Source organism: Peromyscus californicus, unplaced genomic scaffold (assembly GCF_007827085.1).
Source record: "Peromyscus californicus insignis strain IS unplaced genomic scaffold, ASM782708v3 Scaffold_5__1_contigs__length_169319896, whole genome shotgun sequence".
NCBI lineage: Eukaryota > Metazoa > Chordata > Mammalia > Rodentia > Cricetidae > Peromyscus > Peromyscus californicus.
In genome coordinates, this window is record NW_026294573.1 from 113,716,742 (window position 1) to 113,733,272 (window position 16,531).

Genomic DNA, 16,531 nt, shown 5'->3' on the forward strand with positions numbered 1-16,531 from the left:
CTCTGGAGAGACGAGATGTTCCACAGCTAGACAGCGTGCCACACAACTCAGGGAGGTGCTCCAAGTCGTTCATGTAAGCTGCATGTGTTTTAACCCCATCTCCTAGCTCAGACACCTTCTCCTTACACACATTCATAAACATTCACTGTATATTCCCAGCCAATCATTTAGTTAGTTAATAGCATCAGTATCATCATTATTACTACTATTGCTACTACTATTATTGTTTTTGAGACAGGATCTTACCCTGTAGCCTAGGCTGTCCTAGAACACACCAAGTAGCCCTGGCTGGCCTTAGATTCATGGTGATTCTCTTGCTTCAGCCTCCCAAGTGCTGGGATTACAAGTCTGAGCCATGAAACACAGCATACAGCATTATTATTACTGCCTCCTAACATGGGTGCTGGGAATCAAACCCAGGTCCTCTGACAGAGCTGTACACATTCTTTCTTACCCACCCAGCCGTCTCTTCAGCCCAGCACTTTACTTTTTTAAAGAAGGATTTATCAATGGATTTTACCAGCAGACCAGAGTTGGCACTTGATGTAATGAAACGAAGTAACAACGCCCTACAAATAAGCTGCTTCTTAGAGAGGGAGCTTATGCCCGATGTAGCATGTGATGGGGTGGGACACAGCGGTATTCTGATGGCAGCAGTTTTGCACCTATCAGAGCTTATCAATGACCAAGTCCTCAGTGAGCTGGGCACCGGGGTCTGCTCAGAACCCTCCCCATGGAGTGATGAAGGCCACTCTCCTCATCTACTCTGAGGAGCACTGGTCTGCTCCGAACAGTGGGTACCTTGTGCTTGGTCGTGCTGCCATCCTCACTGCAGGACTTTAGCCTCTCCAGCAGCTCCGAGACAGAAGAAATGATTTTCTGGACATGTAAAGTGCTCACACTGGCCCAGAAGTCGTCCTCTAAGAGTTTGGTTAGATGTCCTGGCTGCAGTCTCTCAAAGCCTGCCTCTTCTTTCATTTCTAACAATACAAGAGGCAAAACAAACCATTTCATATCTCTACTCACGAAGGCTATGTCTAATACCTGTCTTTAGTTAGCCCAAGGAACAAAGCATTAATGAATGAATCGGATTACTCTAAAGTTAATTTTCGCACAACTTCAGTCATACCATCCTCTCCTTGTGGTCTCTTTTCAGCGGGGCTGTCTTCAGCTTTCTTACTGTTTCTTTCTGCTAAGTTCTGGATGGTGCAGAGGATGGCCCGGATGGCAGTTTCTATTTGCTCTGAAAAATCTTCAACAAAACTTTCCTCCAACATCTGGTTTCCTAGTAAGCAACATGGTATACAGCAAAGCTGAATCTTGAGTAATACCCATTGTTAAATGGCTAAGTAAAGTACTCTATTATTTGCTAGTCCCTATGAGAAGCTGTGATGGATCCAAGGATAAAAAGGCAGATTCCTTGCCTGTTAAACTATGAAGCCCATCATTTCATATCAATGTTACAAAAAGAATACAAAAAAAGAAGGAAGAGGAGGAGGAACAATAGTTATGTGGCGTGTACAAACTCTGAGTTTATCTTACATATTGGCCTCAGGCATTTCAGACTAAGGGAAGCTGTAACAGTCTGTGCTCCTCTCGGGCACAAACCTAACAGGACAGAACATGTCATCACCTCACTTCTAAGTTCTCACCTCCTTGCTTGTGTGAAATGAAGAGATGTGCTTTCCAGGCAGTGAAGTCATTTATGGCTTTGCTAACTTCTCCTCTTAGATATTCCAGGCTTTCAACTAATGCCATTCGTGCGTCTGTTTGCTCAGCCTCTATCTCTGGAAGAATGAACAAGGACTCTAGGCCTTGCAAATGAGCTGACACTTGGGACAGGCAATTCAGCCCAGAAGAACAAACTTCAAAATCTTCCCTGCAACAGAAATATCACATGTTGAAAGGAAGGGGCTACAGCCAACACCTCCTCCCCTCTCCCTCTAACCACAGCAAACAGGCTGTACCTCAAAGTTTACAGTCAGATGGCGCCAAGTGCCATGTAGGTTTGCTGAGTAACAGGACTCAAGCACAATTCTTTTCATGATTTTAGCCCAAGGCTGAAGTCTCATAAGCAAGACAGACACACTTACCATGTATGAAAGAGGGTCTCACAAGACTGCTGTCTAATTTTGTCAACACCAGCTTTCACAGTTTTAATGGTTTTCAGCAGCTCTGTCAACCCTGCAGTTGACTGCTGCCAAAGTCGATCTTGTCTCCGCATCTGGCAACCAGATGGCAGCTGACTTCTAGGTACTGGGGATGGGTAGCTCAGATCAGAGGGAAGTAAGTCTGGCATTGCCCCCGATACTGGCCCCCTGGTATCTGTTCTCCCCAGGTGGGGCGCAGAAGGCTGCTCCTGCACTGGAGCGTCACTGCGGCCTCCAGTCGGCCCTGCACTGGGACAGCACTGGAGGAGCCAGGAGAGCTGCTCCAGCAGGACCTGGCTCTGCATGGCCAGCTGCTGCAGTCGTTCTGTCCACTGTTGCACACTGTCCTGAGGTGGGAAGGCCACAGGATACACGGGAGGCCCAGTCAGCCTGCTGTGAATCTCCTGGACACAGCCGAGGAGGTTCCTGTGCAGAAGAATGTGGGGAAAGGACAATGGCATCTTCAGGTTGTTTATAAAGAGTAAATACGTCTGTACACTTCTGAACAAATATGGCTTTTTCATGTAATTTCGAAGGGCTAGGGATGGAGCTCAGTGGGAGAAGACCAGTTCACCAGCAGGGGGCCAGGACTACATTTACACAGACACAGACGAACAGACAGAAAGACAGACAGACACACACACACACACACACACAAATGGGGTAGGGTGGGGGTCATCTAGGTATAGGAAAACAGGTAAAAAGTCTATTAAAATGCCTCCCCAAATTAAACACATTCTTCAGTCTTTTTCAGGAGGGCATCAAAACTCATACCATTACCAGCTGAACCTAGTCTGCCAGCCAGCTAACAGTCACAGCACTGCAGTGATTTCAACTCTTACTACCTTGCAAATATACTCTGTTTTGCTAAATAAGCCCCAATGAACTGAGGAAAAAACAGAAGCCAAACTGAATACGGTTTAGAAATATTGTCTCAGCCAAGAATCCACTCAATAGGCTGACAGCTTTCCTAATGTCCTCCTCTTTTAATTATCGGTTTCTATTTGGGGAACAAACTGCCACCTGGGGAAATCTAAAAGCCTGACAGAGGCAGACTTATCCCTAGTCCCAAAGATCAGGAAGCCCCTCGACCAAGAACACAACCCTGACTTTCAGCTTATCACAGTGAAGGGCCTCATTCCAGACCCAGCTCACAAAACTCTTTTTACTGTTTGCCTAGGCCCTGCCCTCACTCCACAGACCACTTTTCTCCAGACCATGGATAGTGCCATGGCCTGGCATCAAATGAAGCAGTAGGACCAAAAGAAACTACCTAGCTCTTTGGGCGGGCTCAAACCCACTTCTGAGAGTGGAGGATATTCCTCTCGGCTGATCTGCACAGATCCTCCTAATTTGCGGCAACCCTTCCCACCAGAACATACCTGAGGATGATCCACTGCTCAGTCAGTGTGGTCAGGGAGCGGCGCTGTCGGATGAGCAGCTTCATCAAGTGTGCTGAGAAGCCTTTACACCTGTCAACATTACCCATGCCAATCTCCTGGCAGAAGGAAGAGAAAAAGCACGTTGAAGGCAGTGCTGATAATCTCTGCCCTCCCCACACATGCACCAAACTATTTCTTCCTCAAAAAACAAAACAACAACAAAAACAATTATGAGTTTAATTGTTTTGCCTGCATGTATGTATGTGCACCATGTATATGTCTGAAGGTCAAAAGAGGACTTCTGATACCCTGGAACTGGAGTCATAGACAGTAATGAGGCACTAAGTGAGGGCTGGGTACTGAACCTGGGTCTTTTGCTCCTAACCACTGAGCAATCTTTCAAGCCCCCGAAGCTATTCCTCGAAACTTAGGTGAACTTATACACATACAGTGAGTGTGAGCAGCAGTACATCCTGTCTTCCAGCAGTGGCTTTCAGACTAGCTTCGAGAGATCACTGACATCCAGGGGAGGAATGAGGTGTAACACCAACTATGGATAGACGTGGTCTGTTCTCAACTCACAAGAGCAAAGCTGGTCCTCTTGGCAAATGCAGTGGTACTTACTCTAAGCTGTTCTAGGATCTACACTATTACACTGATTTAAATTTAACAAGCTTGTTATTGCCTGATAAAGATGGTGACATGGATGAACACAGCAGATGCTTTCCCCAGCCCATGTCAGTCTACCTTGACAGGAGTTGCTAGGGCTGCAGTAAGCCTGGTGTGCCGTGCAAGAGAGCGATAAAAATACTTCTGGCACCCATCCCACAAAGATGAAATTTCTGTGAGGAGCCTAGAAAAGAAATCAAGCAACTTATCGTATTAAAACCACAACAACCGCCCTCTCTGTCTTCTCTACCCTGGAGCAGCTCTCCCGCCTTGGCCCCTCCCCACTGAAAATGTATGCCTGCTCCACGGTCGTCTCCACCCGCTCCTTGATCAGGAACCTCTCAGCTGCTGAGTCGTCCGCTGTCTGCAGTGCAGTTGAACCAACCACAGATGTGGACAGACGAGGGCCCCAGCAGTTTGAAGTCCCTCGACCTCTGACCTCACTCATCCTTAGCCGCAGCTTCCAAACCAGCGTCATTTCTAGGGACATGGACACAGCCGCCAAGTTCACTGGGGCTGGGGCTGCTACAGTTGGGATGGCTGGCTCTGGGGCTGGGATTGGGACTCTTTTGGGAGCCTCATCATTGGGTATGCCAGGAACCCTTCTCTGAAACAACAGCTCTTCTCCTACGCGATTCTGGGCTTTGCCCTCTCAGAGGCCATGGGGCTCTTCTGCCTAATGGTGGCCTTTCTCATCCTCTTCGCCACGTGAAGCAGCTGTCTCCACTTCCACCTCCCATAGCTCTTTCATGTCCCGTCTGCCCTGTGTGTTCCTTTTCCTGTACCTCCCCAGGAAGTCTGGGGAAAGTGCTTGGCTCAGGGTTTGACAGAGAGAAGACAAATAAATAAATAAATAAAGCTACAACAACTGCGCACTGAAGATCCCAAGGACTCAAGACTTCTGAGTACATTTAGGCATAACCCGGCGTCACCAGCTGAAATCGATGTGTCTGTGAGGAGGCCACTTAGACTGGAAGCGTTACCGGCAAACAAGAAACAGCAATGGTCCGTTTTCTCCGCTGAAACCTTCACAAACTAACTTGATGATAGAAAGTATGCCTTATAAACCCCGCCGTCAACAGGGGCTAATCAGGTAACAAAGAACCAGGGACAGACACACACAAAAAGCTAACAAGGCAGGGTTAACAGCTAACATGGGCCCACACAGGTGCTAGAGAATAAAATAAACTGGAAAACACGTGTCCTGTCAAATGGAGAGGGACAACTCAGTCACAGCTACATGGGGACCAATTAAGAATGCAAGCCCATTTGGCAAGCTATCTTGAAAAACTGTAACTCTAGAAAACTGGTCTACAACTTCTTCCTTTACAATGCTGTTCTGACTCAAATTTAAAGTCCCACAAAGACACTGAGCACTACAACACATGCAGATCACTCAGGGACCTCTAGGTAGATGAAAACATGGGCAGCTTTTTCTCAAGGTAATCGGTTCTCAAACTGAGTATTTTAAAACTAACACACACACACACAAGAGACAGCCAAACTATGGCCACATTGCCAGCTGTCAATCAGGTCAAGTAAGCAGGCCTCAGGGAAGCAAAGGAGCAGAGCAAGAGGACACAGGGTGAGGCTGCAGGTCAGCAGTGAAGGACACAGCACACACACCAACAGAGCAGGGTGGCACACACAGGAAAGGCAGAAGAAAATGAACACTTCGTGTACAGGTGCAGGTCCTTTTGTAATCTTTAACTCTCTTGGAAGCTGAGTGACTTCCTCAATGTACAATTCAAAAACAAACCAACCTAGCATCGGCCTCCCGAGTGCTGCTGACGATAGACAACGCGCTCTGGAGATCTAACGGGTGAAGGTGAAGCAACTCTTGAGGACTTTTTGAACGGGCCCAGGCAAGACCTTTTCGATATGACAGACCTAGGAAATCAATAGTACTTATTAACGCACAGTAACTCAGTGAGAAAAGGCCCCTCTCATCAAAGTGAAGTCTGTGACATGTATCACCAGAAACTTGTCAGAAATATGGCTTCAGGATGCCAGGGGTGATAGCCCAAGCCTATAATCTCAGCCCATAGGAGGGTTAAGGAAGAAAGATCATGAATGAGTGTGAGGCCAGCTTGGACTATGTAGCAGTAAAGAAACGCATCAACTAAAACAGGGTCAATCCTTGCATTTTAACACGATTCCCTAAGTGACTGTTCTCTACCTATGATAGCGGAGTATAAAATACTGCTGAAAGCAGAGTATCAGTTCTGAGACACCTCACCACAACACTTGAAAATGTGTGGGAACCAGCAGTTCATTGCAGCATCTTCCTTTGTATGCCTGGAACTCTTAGAACGACATTCCACAAGTTTGTCTAGTATTTTGTTGTATATGGCTTCAGGAATTTCCCCCATGTCACCACTACCCCGAGGCTGATTACAGGGGCGGCTGGTTAAGAATGGTTAAGAGTGCTTGCTGCTCTTCCTGATGATCCTCAGATCAGTTCCTAACACCTGCACTAAGTAACTCACAACTGTCTGTAATTCCAACTCTAGGGGAAGAGATTCTCTCTTCTGGTCTCCATGAGCAGCCTCACACATCACATGTGTACATACTAAAACTTTAAAATAAAAGCAAAAGTTGGTAATTACTTTCTAGTATTTCAGAAGCTACCCTTACCAATTTTTGCAAGGTGTTTAAAGAGATCCGACAAAGCTCGATGCTTCTGCATGAGAATGTGCTTGGCTTCTGATTGCTGCTTTTCTTTCTCAGCAGAGGGATTCACATTTAAGTTCTGCAACTCACTTACAGAGGAAATCACTTCACCTGTAGGGAAAACATAAAATCCCAAGGCCTTGTTAATGTGTGCACGTTTGCTCTATGTCTAGGACCTCTTGTGGCATGGGGGCCGTAAGTACCGTCCATCTTTCACCTGCACTTTTAACAGTCCCTAGCATCTGGCAAATGTTCAATGAACTGTCTGAACTACACTTGTAAAGATGCATGGAAATGGGAGAATAATGTAACTCTTAGCTTTGTTATCTCTTTAAAATAAACCAAACCAAACCAAGGAAAACCTATGTATTTAGTACCAACAGTGTAGTTTATTATACCATGAATTTTAATCACCCAAGGGGAATATCTGATAATTGTATTTCATTCCTTCCCTATAGCTAGTATAAACTAAATGCTTTTTTAATCTATACAACTTCATAAACACTTATCTGTAGTGCTAATTCATTTATTTATTTAGGTTTTTGTTTTTGTTTTTGTTTTTTTGAGACAGGGTTTCTTTCTCTGTGCAACAGCCCTGGCAGTCCTGGAACTCACTTTGTAGACCAGGCTGGCCTCGAACTCATAGAGATCCATCTGCCTCTGCCTCCTGAGTGCTGGGACTAAAGGTGTGCGCCACCACACCAGGCTAAACTATTTTTTTAATGCTTTATTTTTACTTTCTGTGCATTGGTGTATTGCCTGCATGTATGTCTGTGAGGGTGTCAGATTCCCTGGAACTGGAATTAGAGACAGTTATGAGCTGCCACATGGGTGCTGGGAATTGAACATGAGTCCTCTGGAAGAGCCATCAATGCTCTGAACTGCTGAGCCATCTCTCTAGTCCTGTCTTTAAAAGCCCCCCCCCCTTTTTTTTCCTTTTGGTGAGACAGAGTCTCACTATGTAGCTGCCCTTGAACTCAAATATCCACCTGGGTCTGATTCTTGAATGTGCCTCATCACACCTGGCTTCCACATGACTAATTTTTGTTTTTAAAAGATTTATTGACGGGTGGTGAGAGGGAACAACTTTAATCCCAGCACTCTGGAGGTTGAGGCAGGAGGCTCTCTGAGTTTGAGGCCAGTCTGGTTTACAGAGTGAGTTCCAGAACAGCCAAGGCTACACAGAGAAACCCTGTCTTGGAGGGAAAAAAAAGATTTATCTTTTTAATTTTATGTGTGTTAAATGTTTGCCTGCACATATGTCTATGAACCATTTGTGTCTGGTGCCTGGAGGCCAGAGAAAGGTGTTGGATCCTCTAAAACTGCCATGTAGATGCTGAGGCAGAAAGTCACTAGCATCCTCAAATTTGAGACCCACCTGGACAATACAGAAAGATACAACAACCAACCAAGATCAAGGCAGCCTACAGTTCCTGGTTTATATGTGAGGACAGAGGGATTAAAGATCCTCTAGATTATTAGCAGGCCTCAGCCTTTGGACTTGGATTTTTAGCACACTTGTTTAAAAAATGTGCAAGATGTCAAAAATGACACAGGTCCCACATTCCAGCCATCAGAGCAAGTCAGCCTTTTGTCCTGGCTGTTGACACTCACCAGTGAACTGGTCAAGGCTTTCCACCAGGTCAGGTAGGGGGCTCTCCTTCATAAACATCAGGCACATTTTCCTCACTCGCTTGGAGAGTCTTGGCAAGCGACGCAGAAGCTCTCCTTCCACAGACAGAGGACCAGCATCCTGACATTGCTCTGGAACTGAAGCCTTGGAAACAGTATAGGGTAGTGTCACTACCAAGAACCAGAGTAATATCTGTTCCCTTCTCCCTGCTTTTTTTTTTTTTTTTTTTTCTCCCCAAGACAGGGTTTTTCTGTGTAGCCCTGGCTGTCCTGGAGCTCACTCTGTAGTCCAGGCTGGCTTCAAACTCAAAGAGATCCGCCTGGCTCTGCCTCCCAAGTGCTGGGTTTAAAGGTGTGCACCACCACCACCGCCCAGCCGGAGTAAGTTTTAACTTGATGGGCACTAAATTTATTGAATCAACTTTCCCCCCAATCTTCCTCTTTCCTCACTCAGCAAAAACAAAATCATCATCTCAGGAATAGATATAAACACATATAGATGGATGTTTAGAAACCTGAATTACTCTTTTGTATGTGACTGAACTAGTAAGTCATGAGCTTTTAACCTATCAACATAGGATGAACAGTAAGACTACAGTCGTGATGGTACTAAACCAAGGCAAATGGGCTCAGCAAATCCCACTTGTACTACTGTTTATCCCTATCCTCCTTGTCCCAAGGACAGTTCACAGGTCTTGAGGTCCAGTATCAATTAAAGGAAGAACTTCATCCCCTGTGGCACATTTTCTTCACCAGCACCCCCAAGCCTGAAATTCCTGTGCTGTCATCATCAGCGAATCAAACATTTTGATCAGTGTGACAGCAGTGAGTTGACAAATAGTCCACTGAAATTTGCCAGCATATGGAGCTACAAGCAGTTGCTACTAGGCTTTTTGAGATTCTAAAAAAGCTCAGAGACCTAGTTACTGACTCTATGAACCCCAGGATGGGCAGTCCAGTAAGATTCAAAAGAGTATTCTCTGGAGGAATGCTCTTTATACCTCAAAATAAAAGGCAGGAGCAGCCACCTGTCAGCATCCACTCCAGAGCTCTGTCCATTTTCAGGGATTTTGCACACCATCTCAAACATGGTGCTGGAGAGGAGCCACAAGCAAGCACCTACACCCTGACCCGAGCAGGCACTGAGCAGCACTGCCCTGGGCACACACAGCAGCTTCCTCATCATGCTGTTCAGCTGCACTAGCACATTCAATTGTCTGTAGACACGTGTATAGATGCGATCAGGTCACAGAATTTTTGTGGGTGTCACAGGAAACTTTTGGAGTTGATTCTCTCCTTCTAACCTTTATGTGGGTTCCAGAGATCAAACTCAGGTCATCAGGATTATATAGCAATCAGTTTACCTGCTGAACCAACTGACTAGCCCAAGATCATAGTTTCTGCCTAATTCTGTAGCATAGCCAGGCAAACAATCAAATGCTATACAGATCCAAAGAAGAAAATCCCCAAAGCATTCCTTGTCTAGTTCCCAGTTCATCCCTTAACCTGAAAGATCCTGATTAACTGCCTTGGGATTAAACATGCAGCACGCCACAAGCTAGTACCTGCCATGCTGTTGGCTGCGCTAACAGGGTCTCCCTCAGTGCCCTGTTCAGACACTGAATGGGTGATGTCACAACTGCAGCTTCCTCTGTTGGCTTTGGCAAACAGTCAGGGTGTTCTTCCTTGCTGCTCTCTACCAGACATGACTGACAGGGTTCATTCAGGACAGCTTCAAATTTCTTCATGAATTTAAAGAGGGTCCTGGTCTCATGTAGTAACAGATATAAGATTAAAAACAAAAACACATCATTTTAAGAGAATTTGAAAGCAAAGAATTATAATGTATGTGCGCATGCACACATAATAGCTTTTATCTTTTATAGCTATGCTGATCTCCTTAGGTATTCATAATCATTTTGGACTTTTAGGGAAAAAATATGCCAAATACTGTCACCCCCACCTTTTCTACAAGAGGACACCAAAGCCAGGCACACTGGGGTTGCTTTGCTCAAGAGAAACAGCTGGTGGGTGGCAGAAGACCAGCCCACTGGGCACATAGCCTGCTCTACCCAAGGAATACATTCTTCTTGCAAGTAGATTTTGTTTGTGGTGGCCTGAGGGGTAGTACAGGTCAGGCTAAGAGAACACTGTAGTCTTGCAGCCTTGCACATACAGAATTGTGATTTTGAAAGGTTACTCCCGGTTTTAAAAGGAAGATTACCTGTGTGTCTTTTCCGCAGATTGTTTAATAGACCAGAAGCTGACATCATTCCACTTTGATATCTTCACAAATTCCTGAAAGACAGAGGAAGTTCAGGAAATGGCTTTATAAAGCTTGTACCCCCTTTTCTCCCTACATTATCTACTTGTCAAAAGTCAGAGGCCATCCCATTCCAAATACAGGACGGTATATCCGGGAATATGTAGAAGACTAAAGGGGAACTACGTATTTGCCTCAAATCAATCAAAAAATGATGATCAATGTTGATGCTCCCACCAGTAACTTATTTGATAGGCACTCCAGCTTAAAAACCACCAAGTTACTCCTATCAGCGCTGGCTCTTCAGCCCTGCTTTCACTGAAGTAAAAAATAAAGGACTCTCCTTGCCCCAAGGCACTTTGTGGCCCCCATCCCATGTAATATGGCACAATCCTGAGGTAGACAAAAAGCATGGGAAAGACCAGCAGAGCACAGAATTTCCTGTGGTGGTTCCCCAATAAATGCTACAGCCTCCTGCCCTTGTCTCCTGCCTCACGCTTAAAGGATCAGAGAACAGAACTCAAGAAAAGGGATGGGCTGATTCTGTTCTTTCAAGGGTGATTATGACAGCTACTCATCTTACTTTAAGTTCTTTTTCTATGGGGGAGCGAAGTTCCACAATTTTAGCTTGGACCGGGTCAAGAAATTGCTTGTAAAAATGGTACAAATTCCACAGAACACTGCAAAGTGAATCTGGAAGAAATGAAAAGGGAAAAAAACATACTACTCACTGTAGGACTTCTGGTGCCAGCCTGCGTCTTCCTCATTCCCCATGCCATAAAATTATAGCACATTCCAGAGTCAGGTTTGTTAAAAACTTGTCTGAACTTAGCACTCCTCAAAAATGCAGGTTGTCACAAGCTGCCGTATTTTCATTTCAACTTCTAACAGACTTACTGCCATTTTTTTTTAACAGATGATATACTGAGAATCTCTTTAAACCAATCCTTCAAATTCTTTTATGAGTCTAAAACTCATAAAATCAACGGATACTATGCTTATATTAAAAATGGCATATTAAAATGTCTGCCCCAGCTCTCATTCATGTCAAGCTATACTCAATTTATAGTGACAACTTAATTCCAAACCTGCTGGGGTAGTGACTGACATCAGCAGTTTTTATATGGGGCTTATTCTGCAGCAAGCTCCAGGCAAGTCATAGCTTCATAGTGAAACCATGTCTCCAAATAAACAAGCAGTGCATGGTAAGTGAGGAAAAAACCCCTTACCTTTCCCTTCGATTTGTGGCATCAGTAAGACATGACAATGGAAAACCAGTAACATTTGGAGTCGTACATGGAATTCTCCCAGCGAAGATCCTTCAATAAATGCTTGTAATGTGCTGACCAGCAACATCAGGGTCATCTGCTTGTCATCTTTAGAGAGCCAAAGAGCAAAACATACATGTGCCTTCAATCATCCCTCCCATCCCTAAAATGCATGCAGTGCACCATCCATCAAAGGAAGAAGGCCATTAGGTAGGTACCACATCAAACTGAAGCAAAGATTATGGTTACAGTGACAGACTTCCACATAAAACCTGTATGTAAGTTACATATTAAATACACTCACAGCAAAATTATAAAACATTAGTATGAAGCACCTTTAATTCAAGCATGTTAATTTCTACTTACACTGGGTTAGTTCCTGGACATACAGAACAGCATAACTTTATGATGACTGGTTCTCTAGAGCATGCAGCCACCAGCCTTACCTTCCTGTTCCTCTGTGCGTTCCTGCATGTGCTTCTCCAGCATCTGATAGATGGAGAACCAGTGCTTGGTGGATTTCTCAGTATGGCGTCTCATGGTATTATCCAAACTCATTGACCAGCAGCTGACCAGCAAGGAGTGAAGAAAAAGGCAATAGACATTTAGGTAAATCCATTTGCGATCACAAAATCACAATTTAAATGCTCACTTTTTTTGAGGAGGTGGGGGGCCATCCTCACTAGGTAGCCCTGAGTAGCTTCAATCTCACAGTGATCCTCCTGCTCTGCCTCCAAAGTGCTGGAATTTAAGACTCTACAACCAGCAAATATTCACTTTTTTTGTTTGTTTGTTTGGTTTTGTTTTTTTTTGAGACAAGGTTTCTCTGTGTAACAGTTCTAGCTGTCCTGGAACTCGCTTTGTAGACCAGGCTGGCTTCGGACTCACAGAGATCCACCTGCCTCTGCCTCCCGAGCGCTGGGATTAAAGGCGTGTGCCACCACGCCCAGCTAAATAGTCACCATTTTTACAAATGGTCATAGAGAAGCTGTTGAGTTTGCCGCTTCAGAATGTATGGCCTGATTAACGCTTGGCTTTAAACTCTGTGTTAAAGCGCTTCTGTAACTGCCATGCTACACACATAACCCCCTGGGGCAGGCAAGGGGAGCTCACTTACTTCAGCTCCAGTTTACGCCACCGAATGATCATCTGACTGACTAAATCAAGATGTTTCCGGAGAGACAATGCTCGACTCGCGTTCTCCTCCCAATCCTAAGCAAACAAACACCTTTTGTTGCCATTATTCAACCTCTTAGTTACTTCCTCCTCCTCAGTAACATCTTGGACTTTCCTTAAGAGAAGACTACTGGGCACCTAACAACTTTTACTAATCACAGGTACAAATTCACATTGTGATACAACTCTCCACTGTATCACCAACAGTCATGTGATACAACACCACAGAGCCAAAGTTAGAGGCAGACAAAAAAGCAGTTTGTGCCTGTGTCAGAATTCCTGCTGCTGGCGTTTCTCCTTGAACAAACTCATCTGACTCCTTTCTGTCACGATGTGGAGGCTGTGTGGGGCTGTGAGAACCACCACAGGCTGTCCCAGCACATTAAGCTCCTAGAGCCCTGGCCACCAGGCTCCATCTCCAAACAGCTGCTCACTGGCACCAACCTCACCCCAACTCAGAAAGACCAAGAATCTTCATCTTTCTCTAAACCAAATTTTATTTTCTGTTCTAACATGAGTGTCAAAAGGGAAATCTTGTCAAAATACCAAAAACTAAAACAAGGAAGAAGAAATGCTCTTACTTGTGCCTTTGCCAGAAGGATCTCTAAGCCATTCAGGAGCTTTGAGATGGGACTGGAAAGTGGGAAACCACGGATTCTGTCCATTACGACCAGAAGCTTAAAAAAAGACACAAGATTCGGGTAACTCAGTAGAACTATCAGTGACCAACAGTGAAGAGTCCAGACAGGAAGTTTTAGTCTATGTTTCACAAATACCTATTAAAACTCTGTGGAAGCAAACGTTCAGGGCTGTGGAACCCCATGGAAGGAAATCTTTTGTAAGTTGCATTATTCTGGAAATAAGACTGATTCTGACTTTATTATTCCCTATATTAAGAGTTATTATAAAATTTGCTAAAACTGGCATGTTCTTCCTGCAGGTATTTGAGGAGCATCTTACTGGGTTAGAGGTAAACCTTTGTTTCTATGTACAAACATGCAAGTCAGCATCCCTGGAGACAGTCTGAGGCCACAGATGGGTAAATTTGGGTCCTTGGGCAATTCATCCTTGCTAGCAGGCTGCACTACCTGCTGAAGTACAGGGTGCTCTGGCCACTCCTCCAGCAACTGATTGACAGCTTCTGAAAATCCTTGAAGCACAGGTTGGCACTGCCGTGCTTCTGCCACATTGGGGTGCTGGTAGAAGTCATAGGGTCCGTCAGGCTTCATGGTCAGGTCTGAGGTTGCCTCCCCACAGAGGGTGTTATAGGAGAGAGTGCAGGCCAAGAGCTGACTGCCCAAGAGCTGGTCATTCAGTTCAACTCCTGTGAAGTGACAAGATCGTGGAAAGGTCAGTGAACTCAATAAGCCAGTTTAACAATAAGTCATGAACATGTCAGAAACAATGAACTAATTGTGACTCAAGCCTTTTTCCAATGGAGTTCATTGAAGAGATCATGTTAGAAACTTCATGCAATCAACTGACATCAAACCAGATTCTGTGAGTCTCAGATTTTTTTAAAAATATGCCGGGTGGTGGTGGCGCACGCCTTTAATCCCAGCACTCGGGAGGCAGAGCCAGGGGGATCTCTGTGAGTTCGAGGCCAGCCTGGGCTACCAAGTGAGTTCCAGGAGAGGCGCAAAGCTACACAGAGAAACCCTGTCTCGAAAAACCAAAAAAAAATATATGAGGTTAGAGACAGGGAATGCATCTCGATGTGAGGTGCTGAGGTTGTACTCCTAGCATCATAGAAAATAAACAAAGCCTCAACAACAATCCCCATGGATCTGTTAGAAAAGCATGAAGACTATGAGAGGAAAAGTGGAAACAATTCAAGGAAAAACACCACACAAATCAAGTCCATATCTTTTCTCATAGGACACTAATGAAAACCTGTATCACTGCAGACTTTTAAATCAATTTCTCAAATTTTTAAGCTATGGGAACTAGGAGCAGGGAACTAAATGAAAATGGGAATTTCATTATCTTAACTGTTCTAAGAGTAGCAAGATTATCTACTCATTTTGATTTCCCAGGTGTATTAACGAGAATTTCCATACCGATCAGAGGGTAGAAGTGTGTCACCAGAGATGCTCCAGTCTGATAGCAAGACAGAAACAGGCTGAGGTAGTGCTTCGCTTCATGCGGTGGCACAGTCTGTTGGTACCAAAGGGACCGTGCAAAGCTGAGGCACAGCTGCTGATGGATCAGCATCACTGCCTGCATTGAACTCTGGGACAGGAGAGCTGGGTCTGCGGCTTCCTCCTCTTCTTGCCCATCTGAAGCTCCTTCTTTCTCCTCTAGTGTGTGTTCTATCAAAATATCTGCAAAGTCCTAAACAGCAATAGAACAATTCATTTGATTACACTCCGTAGAAAATGAAGGAGGAGTGTGAACCATAAGAGAACAGTGCCATTACGATGAAACACTGAATGCTAACACAACCACAGAACATATCCTGCTACCTTTTCATGCAGTGGGAACAGTTTCCTGAGCTCGAGTTCGTCTTCCTCCTCCTCACTCAGGGCTGTCCTGCAGCTCCTGCTCCGGTATCTGTACAGGCTGTTCTCTTGCTCTGCCTTCTCTTGGGCTATGCGTTCCTGCTCATCCCACTCATTGATGATCTCCTGAAAAGTTACATGGGCAGAAAAAGGAAGCATTCACAAGACATAGGCAAGACTCATCAATCTTAGCTTCTCACAAGTATGAAAGTACCATGGGTCCCCAAACACAAGCCAACAGCTAAGAAATAAAATCCCATTAGCAGAGAGCAAATAAGCTTCCTTTCAAGCTGTGTGAAGGTCTTCATGATTTTCCTGGCTTCTGCACTGTTACAATTTCAAAGGTTTACAAGTCTGCTACAGTGCAGCTGATCCTCGTGCCCTTTTTGTCAAGGGGTTGGGGGAGTTGACAAGGAGCGCACTTAGTGGCACTTTAGCAAGCTGGCCTAGGGTTCAACATCAAACTATGCTAGACACTTTTTGAATGCCCTGCTCTCTCAGATTTAGGTCCTTAAATTAGCAAAAACTTCATGATGAATGGCAGAGGCGCAGACTAAATAGTGAGTTCCAGGCCAGCTAGAGCTACAGTGAAATCTCGTCTCCAACAACAAAAATGTATTAAATGAAGGAAACCAACAGACCATCAAATGGGTTTTTTGCTTGGTTTTCTCTTTTATGTAAGTCCTTTAAAATTACAATTTAATTAAACATGTATGGATGTTTTTCTTGCCTGCATGCCTGTGCACTAGGTGTACCTGGTGCCCAATGAGGCCCAAAAGAGGGAGAAGGATTCCCTGGAATTGGAGTCAAGGATGGT

General features: G+C 44.8%; 1 protein-coding gene and 1 pseudogene across 1 annotated transcript in view; one reads left to right on the forward strand and one right to left on the reverse strand.

Moving 5' to 3' along the window:
• Mdn1 (midasin AAA ATPase 1) overlaps positions 1-16,531 on the reverse strand; it is a 147,377-nt gene that overhangs the window by 28,206 nt on the left and 102,640 nt on the right. Inside the window, exons 64-82 of the mRNA XM_052714956.1 lie at positions 15,679-15,840; positions 15,274-15,547; positions 14,302-14,537; positions 13,795-13,890; positions 13,155-13,249; positions 12,484-12,605; positions 11,999-12,145; positions 11,353-11,462; positions 10,731-10,804; positions 10,072-10,270; positions 8,489-8,651; positions 6,839-6,985; positions 5,965-6,091; positions 4,280-4,385; positions 3,533-3,648; positions 2,094-2,576; positions 1,653-1,879; positions 1,130-1,285; positions 802-980 (exon numbers count right to left, since the gene is read on the reverse strand). Coding sequence (XP_052570916.1) covers positions 802-980; positions 1,130-1,285; positions 1,653-1,879; positions 2,094-2,576; positions 3,533-3,648; positions 4,280-4,385; positions 5,965-6,091; positions 6,839-6,985; positions 8,489-8,651; positions 10,072-10,270; positions 10,731-10,804; positions 11,353-11,462; positions 11,999-12,145; positions 12,484-12,605; positions 13,155-13,249; positions 13,795-13,890; positions 14,302-14,537; positions 15,274-15,547; positions 15,679-15,840 — 3,219 coding nt within the window. The remainder of the gene's footprint in view (positions 1-801; positions 981-1,129; positions 1,286-1,652; positions 1,880-2,093; positions 2,577-3,532; positions 3,649-4,279; positions 4,386-5,964; positions 6,092-6,838; positions 6,986-8,488; positions 8,652-10,071; positions 10,271-10,730; positions 10,805-11,352; positions 11,463-11,998; positions 12,146-12,483; positions 12,606-13,154; positions 13,250-13,794; positions 13,891-14,301; positions 14,538-15,273; positions 15,548-15,678; positions 15,841-16,531) is intronic.
• Positions 4,395-5,958, forward strand: LOC128095969 (ATP synthase F(0) complex subunit C2, mitochondrial-like; annotated as a pseudogene).